The sequence below is a fragment of the Colias philodice genome, chromosome 1 (genome assembly GCF_061535455.1).
Source record: "Colias philodice isolate Cphi_HAF_F1 chromosome 1, ilColPhil1 Martin Lab GWU primary, whole genome shotgun sequence".
In the NCBI taxonomy this organism is placed as follows: domain Eukaryota; kingdom Metazoa; phylum Arthropoda; class Insecta; order Lepidoptera; family Pieridae; genus Colias; species Colias philodice.
The window spans coordinates 3183068-3195961 of NC_143086.1; the positions used below are offsets into that span (position 1 = coordinate 3183068).

Below are 12894 nucleotides of genomic sequence, written 5' to 3' on the forward strand. Positions count from 1 at the left end.
TTATTTTATGCCATGATTCTTCGATAAATAATCTTCACATACATGAACACAATTTTTATTATTCAGAGAAAGAAGAAATTCTTCTAATTACTTTGATAAAATAAAGTCGGCTCAATAAGTTTACACCCCTTCTTTATCGACCTAAAAATACGCGCGCCGTTACATATTTTTTTGAAATGAAGATTATCGTTATTTTTACTCGCATATATGCGTTTATTAAATGTTGAGAATACCGTAGAAGACTCCATAAAACATCAATATATCATAATATGAATAGAATTTTTTCAGCCATTACAGACACATTCAAAGATATAAGATAGTTATGTAAATGTATCTTGTTTTGTTATAGAAATCCTATGCACTGATAAATACATTTAATAATAGCTTGTTATTTGACATTATACATATTATACTTCTTATCAGTAATCACATGCTTAACATTCGCAACGTTGTATGAAAGAAATGACCCTAGTACGTTTTGAAAAATCACATAAAAGAACTATTTTGCATTTCAACAAAACTTGCATTATGTGTTAGATATTAATATAGCCGCAGTCAAAATGTAAGAATGGAAAACTAAAAATATATTGCTACGTTTTTAAATATGTATATCCATAACAGACAATTTAATTATGCACTCGTGTTATAATGTTAGTATTGATAATATTTCGTTCGGAACGCAAAGGTTATAATAATAATTAATATGTACTTTTGATCTAAACATCAGCGATGTTGAGATGAGAATAAAATTAGTTTCAAAAGTTATTGAATGCATATTCATTATTCATATTACCTAATTATTATTTTCTCTGAATCATATACGCAAATGATGCGTAGGTCATTTTATGTTTAATTGTAAACAGATTGTATATTTGACTTAATAGAAAAAAAAGAAAAGTTTAATTTACACAGTTAGTTATATGATTTGGCGTAGATAATTTCTTGTTAACCCATAAATTGACTGAATTCGATCACATCGACGTTATGAGCCTATCTATAAGAGCCACACAAATACGCTATAGACTATAGAGTGGTTTCGTTTTTTCTGTAAACTTAAAAAAAATGCGATATCATCTCGGCTGTTTTGCCAGCTACATACAGCAACTAGGCGTAACTATAACAGAAAGCGGGTAGTCTACAATCTTCGCAAAATCTCTTGCTGTATAGCAGTCGGCAAAGACATTCATGGTGAAAGGATGAGTCGGTGGTATTTTCACACTATAAATAATCAGAGATATTATTAAAAAAAAATTAACACGCAAATACTTTTTTTTTTTTCATATCTACGAAATGTATTATGATGCCTTTCTTACACGCTTTATATTAGCTTCACCTGTATGTTTGTTTGTAACCGACTTCTTTGGGCGCGATTTTGACCCACTTTAAACGGCCAGATTTCGTTCATACTTTGTAAATTTATTGAGAACCGATGACAATACACTAATTTGATAAAATTTTCTATAAAAGGCGTGTTTTTTACTTTTTTTAAACTATTATTATTAAATATGAACTTGAAGGTAAATATCCTAAAAATTATCACTCAAATACATACTCAAGTTTTTAAAGGTTCAAGTACCTACTTAAAAAAACTGCGTTGCCTACACTAGTATACTAAACCTAAGCAATATCTACTAACAAATTTGACTCAAATCGGCGAGTGTCGATTGTTATTTTATATTAACAAAAAAAATCTAGACTTACATATATGTATAACAGATATAGAAAATGTGTAGGTTGGGTAAGGGTGGGAATTTTCATCACTATCGCATCAAGCTATTTAAAATCGTCCTCTAAATTATTTAAATCTATTGAAGTGTTTCAAATAGGCTAGCACGAACATTATCAGCAAGTAGTAAGAACGGTCCCAAGACTCTTAGAAGAAGCTAAGCTTTCATAGAACTTCTTGCAATTGGCAGAATACTTTTTTCTTCATTTTCAAAAAATATATTCACTGATATGTTGCCCTAAAAAAATATTTAGAAATTGGATGGCAACGAAAAGTCGCAGACCAATTTATTCAGGCTATAGAAATAAGCTCCATATAATTAGTCGTAACTCGTAATACGTAATAAGTGTACTTCGTACAGTCGTACTTCTTAGAATCGTAGACATATCGACTTTGTATTTCATCTCTATTGTGAAGTTCTTCTCTCTAGAAAAATCAGGCTTGGGCGTGGCCTAGACGTTTGCAACTAGCAACCCGGTCAACGTATCGACCACGCCTACAACCTGCGCATGTAATCTATAATAAGTTTTTTTCTCTAAAATAAAGAGTTTTGAATAGTTTTTTTTGCTCAAATAATATTTTTCGACATATGCGCAGGTCGTAAAACTTGGTATACTGCCTCTTTTTCCAAAAATTCTAGAAAGACCTACATTTTTTCACATCCTTTTCTGCAAAAAGTAAGAAAATTTGCAAACAATTTCAATGTAATTTTTAGAGTTTTATTAAAGCAACCTCGATATTGTTCACATTATACAAAGAGAGGAGATAGTCTTTAAAAACTGTTCAATAGCAAGATTTATTCAGAAGAAGAAATAAACTTATTTATGTACACGAAGGCTTCTAGATACTTCTTAAATTTTTTGAAATAGAGTTTTAAAAATTTAATTAAAATTGAATCAGTTATTTTTCATAATTATTAAAAATGGCATTGATATTGTTGAAATATTAAAAGCTCCTTCATTTCAAAAATTGTAAGCGGTGGACAGAATTATTATCTTATGAAGGTTGTTGATTAGTGAAAAAAATCTTATTTGAGCAAAATCCTGTATATTTTTTTTTTTTATAAAACACTATACCTCCTTCAAATTATCATAACAAAGGAAATTGAAATGAACCACATGGGTCGGCACCAGCTCAAATAAAAAAAAAAGTTCAATTGAGAACCTTCTCCTTTTTGGAAGTTGGTTGAATAGAGAGGTTTCAATTAATAACTCAGGCCCCGGAATCATAGACACAATAGAAAATCTATTGTTGTGGCCCGATCGGGACGTTCGGGGCTCAATGGGTTAAATACTCATAAGCAAGAGTATTTAAAGACTCAATGTATGTGAACATCTTTACAACAAGATCTTGAGAGAAAAAACATCCCTGATCAGGAGCCAGATGTCTTTGGTCCTCAATAAGCGGGTGCAATTGGTGAAACTGGGTTCAAAAACATAACAAGCATTTTAGAAACCCTTTGCTTTAATATGTGTAATCCAAGAATTCTTTTTGTTTCAGGTCATCAGGCGGTGGACATTGTAATGTTAAATATTTTTGCAATTGAAAGGATTGAATATGATTTTATTGTTATAGTGTCCGACATTTTAAAGTATAAGTATTTGTAGTATGAAACAATTGCATAAATCACTGTTAAGAAAATAATAAAAAATCAAAATCTATTCACCCAGTTAAACCTTTCCTGAGGAAAGAAACCCAAAAAAAATACAGTTAAATTGAGACCCTCTTCCTTTGATGAAGGCGTTACTTAAAATTATGGGATTTTTAAGATCCTAATAAAGTTCGCCCTGATAACATGATAAGGTATGGTAGCCTTGTGATGTCTAAATAGGAACAACTTTCGTACTTATTGTTTACTGAAAAATGTATTAAAATTTAGTAACACAGGAAACTTAGATACATTATTAGACCATACATCTCCGCCAAACCATAGAATATTGTCCTCGCCCAAAAAAATTATTGATACAACAAAAGTTTAACACACTTGTTGATTGTAAACAGTTACAAGGATATTAGATAAATTGCATAGATTGCAAATAGAATTGGTACTTACATTGTAATGGTGACCTGAGTGATTTCTTCTGTCTTTTTCTTTGCGGTGGGGACATCCGGGAGTCATTGTCAGATGAGGATGTTGAATGACTACTACTAGATCCATTATTTATAATGCGAGTTCTCTTGGATGTATCAATTCCGGAACCAGATGGCCCAGGATCACCCGGCGCTTCTCTGGCCTGTTCGTCTCTATTATCCATGATGAGAAAACTATGTCCCAGGGCAGATTAACATTTCAAGCGGAGTTGCGAGTTAATCGGGCGACCAGCAACAAGTGTTGAAGACTACTTGACTCAAAATGAAATTGTTTAGGACTTTGAGCGCGCAATATGCACCTGGTGTGTTCTAGACAGCACTGGAGCTACTGCTCCAACAGGGTTGACCAAACGCAAGTCCGAAAGAGCGGGGGCGGAACATGCGCGGGGTACTTTTAACCAACCTCGCCAGAAAATAGTCCAAGGATCTGTATTGCACTTCACGTTTTATAGTTATCGATTTGATATATCATAGTCCACATTATGAGTCTTTGATACCGTACCAGACAAGAAAGTCTACTCACCACAAGAAAGTCACTACCGTTCCTATAAATCTCCCAATAAAATGAAAAATTATCACTAAAATTAAATAGTATTGATTATATCGCGACTTGAAATCGTAAAAAACGTCTTCCACTCTTCCACTTCACAATGTACACAATTAAAAAAATATTGTTCGGGAATCCAACTAAATGTTCATTTAATTTCCTAGCTTTTTTCAAATAAAAACACTGGAAATTTTGTGCGATGTTTTACCGGCAAAAAATAAAAATCTCAGAGGCTGTGTCCACTGTCCACTGGCTGGCTGTGTCGCTTAATGACAAGCGCCATTTGAAATTTGACAGTAGACCATAGAGCAAGTAATGCACCTGTAGACCGTAGAAGGCATGACGACAGTATAGGTCTACCAGAAATTGGTTGTCAAATTATTTGTCTTCTTTGCAATTGATGAATAATTTTAAGGATTTTGTCTAAAAAATCTTCGAAAATGTCGAAAAAGCCGCTGCGATCACAAGCGAGAGGTGTTGTTTATAATGTGTATAGAAAAACATTCGATGAAGAAGGGTCAAACACATCACAATTTTCAATTTTGAATATTTTATTGGTAAATTGGACTTACCCGTTTTGGTACTTTAAATTAAAAATATAAGTAGGTAACTATAATAATATTGTTTGTTGATTACAATATAATTTTATGATAACTTATTACAGGAGTTTCCAATACGGCTATTCGTCAAGTCCAAGCTGTTCAAGTGAATTTTATAATGTGTGTATCTGTTAATACTTACGAAAATAAACATAGTTTTTTACTTTTTTTTTTATTTTATAAAAAAAAATATAAGCAATCTAGTTTTGATCTGCATTATCATTACATCCATATTTTTACATGGCATAATGATAATGAATATACAAATATAGGTATGTGTAAATAATAATATGTATTAGTTACCTATATAAAAGTAATATGTACATTATACATGTAAGTATGTACCTACATAATATTAAGTGGATATCTCATTATTATGTACAGTATTGTTCACTTACGTAATGTGACTAATGATATTGAGGACAAAATAAAAACTAAGCAGTATCAAGATCGTTCAGTCCATTTTCCCTAGGGTTGCACACTCAAAATTTTGATTTCCCTGATTGCCATCAGATTCTGGTTTACCTATATCCATAAATGATCGAATTAGTGTTTTAAAGGGAAAATTTATAATAAATAAATTAAAAATAGTCACTTAGAAATAGTAAAAATATTAAGATTAATGAGATTATCAATAAAATAAAACATTGAAATTCTGCAGTCGGCCATTGTGACTGAAACACGCGTGACGTCACGTCTATGTAAACAGCTTCCCGTCAGGTGTATTTTGTTGTTATGAATATGTTGAGAATACGCATTTTTATTTATTTTTTATTTTTTAACGTATGTTTTATCGACCCAGAACAGAAATATAATTGCGAATTCACGAATATGTGGTTCGGGTTTCTCTCCGTCCAATTTATACAATCATTTCATATTATTTTCTCTATAACACTATTTTTGGGTATTATTTTTATATAGATTCACATTGCAATACTGCACACCACATAAAAACTTTGAAATTAGATTTTATAACACTTAACAATTAAATATTTGTTTAATTTTGCTTCGCTATGCATACAGATAATTACGTATTTACGTAATAGTGACGTCACGCCTACGCCATGACACCTGTGAGCTGTTTTGGCACAGTTAATAAATATTTTTTGAAAAATAGCTTTTATCTTCGTTAAATTTAAGTATATTAGCGAAATATAGGGTTTTTCTTGTTTAATAAACGTATACACACATTATGGAAGAGGTTTTGAAAATCTTTCGTCATGCCTATTATGTATGTATGTATGTATGGTTTTCACGCATAAACTACTGGACCGATTTCAAAAATTCTTTCACCATTAGAGAGCTGCATCTTCACTGAGCAACATAGGCTATATTGCATTTTCAAAAAAATTAGAGATCCTTATCAAAAAATGCATCTATACTAATATTATAAAGCTGAAGAGTTTGTTTGTATGTTTGTTTGTTTGAACGCGCTAATCTCGGGAACTACTGGTCCGATTTCAAAAATTCTTTCGGTGTTAGATAGCCCATTTATTGAGGAAGGTTATAGGCTATATATCATCGCGCTACAACCAACAGGGGTGGAGCCACGGGGGTGAAACCGCGCGGAGCAGCTAGTCCTTAATAAAAATTCTGTCATCGCGTGCGCTGCGGAATCTATTGAAAATAGAACAAATAAATGTTCTACGGTATTATAGAATGGACCAATATCTACAAGAAAGTCCGCGATATTCCATTCAAAAGATATAAAGAATTTTTAAAAGTGTCAATTTACAGAAAATAGTAGGTATACTGTTTAATAAAATGAGGAGGCGTAGTGCGGGACGGGGCGAAGGTGAGGAGGGAAGCGATATTCGCAGGAACTACTTTGATTCCGATTTGAAAAATTCTTTCAGTCAGAGGAAGGCTATAGTAGGCTATATTGTACCATAACACTTAGACCAACAGGAGTGGAGCCACGTGGGTGAAACCGCGGAGCGCAGCTAGTATATAATTTAAACATATTACTTTTAGATGGGTAATACATATTATTATGTATATACACAAACCTATATATTATACAATGCCCTGCGGTTTCACCCGCATAGATAGCGATATCGTTACAGTGAAAAGTCTACTATAGGTCGGACTATAGGTTAAATTTTTAATCACATGAAAATCACCTTTACCCCGTCCCGTGGGGCCGTGGGTTATGTCGGATTCCTACCGACCAAATCCCCACTGTGTTCCGTCAAGACGCATATTGGTAGAATTCCTCCGTGACCCCCGCACTACGGCCTGCTCGAACAGTATACCTACTATTTTCTGTAGATTGACACTTTTAAAAATTCGTTATATCTTTTGAATGGAATATCCAATTCTTTTCATTTAAAAAGTATTTTGCTGGTATTGAAACAGTCTTTAATAAAACATCATTTAATGGGATAAGGATTAATACATGTGTATGGATAACATGGTTTGATTACTGTCGGCACTTTTATTTACTTTGAAAACGTAAAAAAGTTGTTGTAGTAACATAACTACTGAAGATGGACATATGGTATCGCGAACTTTCTTGTAGATATTGATCCATTCTATAATACCGTAGAACATTTTTTTGTTCTATCTTCAATAGATTCCGCAGCGCACGCGATGACAGAAGTTTTATTGAGGATTTTTTTACACCTTGGGTTACATTATTGCATTTTTGGTAAGGATCTCAAATTTTTTTGAAAATGCAATATAGCCTATGTTGCTCAGTAAAGATGCAGCTTTCTAATGGAGAAAGAATTTTTTAAATCGGTCCAGTAGTTTTTGCGTGAAAACCATACATACATACATACATACATACTTACAAACTTTTCCTCTTTATAATATTAGTATAGAAGTATAGATAATATGTATATATATATCATTATCAAAATCCCATAATGAAAATGTATATGTAATGATAATGTAGATAAAAACTCGATTGTTTATTATTTTTTATAAAATAAAATAAAAAAAATAAAAGAATGTTTATTTTCGTAAGTATTAACAGATACACACGTTAATTATATAGACCCACCCGCGAAGGCGCAAAAAAAAAACGAAATTTACTAAATAATAATTTATTGTAATAAAAAAATTACATTTAAATTATCTCTAACTTAATTAACTACGTCCCTCCGGTTCAATATTGGAACCAAGAGTGTCCATTGTCTTCGGCGGGGCAGCGTCGCGGTGGTGGTGATTGTACCTAATACTTTCTAACCTTCGGTTTTGGTTTCCAATCTGTTCATCCTGTAGCTACAATCCAAATTTGTCGTAAATTATCCGGTTCAGGAAAACTGGAACAAGGCATTGAATATTTCAGATTCTATATTTAATTAAATACACCCTGCAGAATATATATTATTATTTCCCATAATAGTGGGTAACAATTTGTAGAAAAGTTGGCAACACAAAAATTTTAGGTTAAAATTTATAATTGTTATTTTGTGGTTTTTAAACAATGTTACAGAATACATAATAGTAGCTAAACGCACAATGTATTCAAGTCAACAGCACGTGATCTATACTTCTATACTAATATTATAAAGAGGAAATGTTTGTATGCATGTATGGTTTTCACGCATAAACTACTGGACCGATTTTGATGAAATTTGGCACAGATAATCTTTAGACCCTGAGAAAGAACATAGGCTAACTTTTATTGCGAAATATGTACCACGGGCGAAGCCGGGGCGGACCGCCAGTACACAATATATTAACACGCTAAAATATCATGAAGGCCTATAGTTCACTGAATTCTTTCGGATGGTATATTTATCAATGTTTGTCTATGACTAAACTTGTTCAAACAAAAGTAGACTCTAAATTTATGTTATTTCGGGTTAAAGTCGAATGAGGAAGCGCGGCCCCATCGGGTCGCAAGGTGTTTGACAGAACGGCGTATTACGTCATAGCGCGGACCGATCGGTCCGTGCGGTGTTTTATATAAAGGATAACCGCCGGACGCGCAAGTCGCTGGCACAAGTAGTATGGCGGATATGGTGCACTTTACCATCAAAACCCTGGAATCCGGGGACCAACCAATGGAAGTACACAAACATGTAAGTATTTATAGTTTTTATTTATAGGTTATGATAGGAATAACCAAATTAGATTGTCAATTTTTTTTTGAAAAAATGTGATTACATATATTTCTAAAAATGTCTTATAATATGTCGTTATAATATGTATTTTTAAAGTAATTATTATTTTTTGGTATAAATTATACAAATTAAAATTTTATATAAAATGTCTTTTTTCCTGCTCGAGGGTAGGTGTGAAAACACGTGTTTTAAGAGCTCCCTGAAGTTTTATTTTATTTTATTTACAAATTAAGTCTATATTAGCGGTATGATATAAAACTTTGTACCTGGCGTCACTGGCTGTCTTTCCTTATACATATTAAACACTTCCACTTTCCACTTATATTCATATTATGGCACAAGTCACTATGATGGACACAGTGAAGCAATCCATGGTTGATATGACAGTTGCTTTTAATGCACGGTTGGAAGAATTCCAACAGCAACTTGAAGGTATTAAGTCCCCAGCTACTGCGTCTTCAAGCCCTTCGGCAAAATTATCAGCAGAATTTGACGTTTTTCGTACATTTGTTATTACATCTCTCAAATGCTTAACTACACAAGTTGAAGTCCTGTCAAATCTTTATGAAAAGCAAGAAATGCAGAGGCGGAGGAAGATGTTACTAATTCATGGTGTCCCGGAACAAACCAAGGAAGATGCAGTATCCACTGTAGTTAAGGTCATAAGTAACAACTTGGATTTACCAGAGATTGATCCTAATGCCATATCTCTCTGTCATCGCCTTGGTCGAGCCACTAAGGATAAGCCACGGCCTATTCTTATTAAGCTGCATAATATTTCTTTGAGGGACAAGATTTGGTATGGTAAAACAGGATTTAAAGGCTCTGATTACACTTTATCGGAATTTTTAACAAAAAGAAGACATTCCTTATTTATGGCTGCTCGTGAAAAATTTGGTGTTACAAAATGTTGGACGGCTAATGGAAACATTATGGCAGTGGCTCCTGATGGCACGCGTCGTCGAATAGCTACTCAGGCCAATCTGGATGAGTTGTCTGCGGTGGTTGCTTCTTCCTCTGGGGCTGAACCGCAACGCCAATTGGAGTCAAAGAAGCCACTTTCTGCAGCTCAACAATCTCGTAGGAATCCCAAGACTAAGTAATAGTAATTGGGAACTATATTTTCTATCACCAAAATTTATATTTGTCATCAAGTTGTATCACCTAATAAATAGATCTATCACCACGAAATATTTTCGTTCTCAGATAAACAAAAATTGTTCCCAGGTATGAATTATCAAATTAATGTTAATATATGTGTCAAATAAGAGATCGATAACCAATAAAATTATATTGCATTACATGAATATAAACTTCGTTCTTTTAATAACAGTTTTGTTACTTAAATAATAGCTCTGTGCTCAGAATGGTAGATCTGTCACCAAATAAATCGATTATCGATCCCTGACTGCGACTCCTTTTTATTTGATATTTTGTCACCAATACAGTAGTAACATTTTATTTCGTTCAGATATTAAATTAATAGTATTCGTTACCAATTTAATACATCAATTTATAATTTTAATGAAAAAATGATCAAAGGGGCGGAGACAAATTGGCGCGCTTTAAAAATTGATTATTTTAACTTTAATTAAGTGTTTTATCTACAATTATGCTAGCCATAAGCCAGCTGTTAAACCAGAGCTGACTATTCAGTGGTTATTATTTTTAAGAATAAATATTGATTATTTTAAGTTTAATTAAGTGTTTTATCTACTATTCTGCTAGCCATAAGCCAGCTATTTTAAACCAGCGCTGATTGTTCAGTGGTAATTATTTTAAAGAATAAATATTGATTATTTTGACTTTAATAATTGTTTTATTTACTACTCTGCTAAAAATTTTTTTTAAATATAATTTATACTACCAGTGGCAATTTAGAACCTTGGGAGTCTAGTTAAGTAGCAGAATCTTTTGGTTGAAACGATGATACAACCCTAATTTTTTATTTGAACTTAATGCAATTTTCTAGTAACATAATATATGATTTATTGGTGATCTCTTTAAATTAGTTTGCTTAAATAATTATTAGGACACACCTATTATAATACATACAAAAACATTTATTTGGTACTAGACCTTATATTTCAGGATTTTAGGTGATTTATTGTGGAACTGATTTTGCATTGTTTGGTGACTACATTTTGGTGACAGATCTACTATTTTGAGGACAAACCCTATTATTTAAGAAACACAAAACTAATTAAATTGGTGATAGCTTAAATGATACCCATAGTAATTGTCTCTTATATTTTAGATGAACTTTACCTATCTGCATATACTATTAATATTTGTTCCCAACTTAACATCTAATCCAATTTAAATTACCGTTCTTTGATTTTTATTATTTACATACACGTTTCGCCTAAAGGTCTAAGTTATAAATTATAATGTAACTATTCTTTTTATATGAGTACTTCACTTTTATGATTAGCATTATAGAATTAGTTTTTAAGGTACCCACTGTTTGTATCATTTTAATAATTCTAACTTGTTTACATTCGATAATGTTAAATGTCAACTCAGACAGTCAGACTTGACAGTTATCTATTGCTGTTCCGACTACAAGTCTTTTGGTTTGTGTTACTTGCTTTTATGATTGATTAATTATTTTTATAACGATATTATTTTTTATTTGTTTTCTTTTGTCTTAGTTTAGCTAAAGTCTTTATTTTTTTTATGTTGTAAGTGGATTATTGCTGCCGTCTTCTAGATAGGCTAGTGGTACAAGGGATTAGCAATTTAAGAAACTGAATTCTATTTTTAATTAGTTTATCTTATACAGGGTGTCCCAAAAAGTATGGATGAACTGAAGCCAGGAGGTAGAGGACCTAGAGGGCTATCCGAATCACCCCCATGTATGTTATGCGATTTTTCGTAGTTTCGGAGTTATGACTCTTTTTTCAATTTTTCACTTATCGCCGAGTACGATGAGATTTTGACTCATGGTGACGTCAATTATTGCGGTAGATGCTTGATTTTTTTTGTGTGCTAAGCTGAAAGATAGGCCAATTCAGTATGGTAACATTTACTGTCGTAAGATCTTTGAATGGAATAAAAAAAAAGAATTAAATGCCAAGAAAGATAAAATCACCCAGTAAGTTCACAACTTCAAGGGCCCGTAAAAAATAAAATCACATAAAAAAAGTTTTCTGTTTGGCTTTTAAAAACTTGCTCTATCCATCAGGTAGCTACCCTAAAAATTTAATTTTATTATTCAGAAGGCTTCAATCGAAAAATTGAAATCTAAATGTGGTAAGTGTAAAAATTTAATTAACATGATGATTAATAAAAACAAATTAAAACCAATAACAAGGTGTTTAATTACCAGAATTGTTTAAAATAACCCCGCTGTTGGTCAATGCAAGTGCGATATCACCGTAAAAAGTGGTATTTAAAATGTCTGAATGCCCTTTTATCATTTTTAATGGTTTCTTTTGCTACTATGAATTTCGGGGTTATTTCGTCCAAATTGTGTCTTTCTCTCGTTTTTGTAGTATTCCCTCGGAAAAAAATCAATGGGATTTATGTCTGGCGACCGTGTAGGCCAGGCTAAAGAGCAAAGATACCCTGAAAGATGGATTGGTCGTTGCAGCCTGCGCATGCGTCGGTGACGCCTGCCTTAAAGCCTGGCCTACACGGTCCCCAGACATAAATCCCATAAATCCCATTGATTTTTTTCCGAGGGAATACTACAAAAACGAGAGAAAGCCACAATTTGGACGAAATAACCCCGAAATTCATAGTAGCAAAAGAAACCATTAAAAATGATAAAAGGGCATTCAGACATTTAAAATACCACTTTTTACGGTGATGTCGCACTTGCATTGACCAACAGCGGGGTTATTTTAAAAA

At 32.7% G+C, this 12894-nt stretch overlaps 2 protein-coding genes across 3 annotated transcripts in view; one reads left to right on the forward strand and one right to left on the reverse strand.

The window, feature by feature from the left end:
- The window catches only part of LOC149491048 (uncharacterized), a 73322-nt gene extending 69326 nt beyond the window's left edge, over positions 1-3996 (reverse strand). For both annotated transcript variants that reach the window (XM_089695698.1, XM_089695693.1), the window contains exon 1: positions 3780-3996. In XM_089695698.1, the coding sequence (XP_089551824.1) occupies positions 3780-3981 (202 nt within the window). In that variant the 5' untranslated portion in view covers positions 3982-3996. The remainder of the gene's footprint in view (positions 1-3779) is intronic.
- A 4898-nt stretch (positions 3997-8894) lies between these two features.
- Positions 8895-12894, forward strand: part of LOC149491052 (uncharacterized) — a 35075-nt gene continuing 31075 nt past the window's right edge. The window contains exon 1 of the mRNA XM_089696118.1: positions 8895-8997. Coding sequence (XP_089552244.1) covers positions 8926-8997 — 72 coding nt within the window. The 5' untranslated portion in view covers positions 8895-8925. The remainder of the gene's footprint in view (positions 8998-12894) is intronic.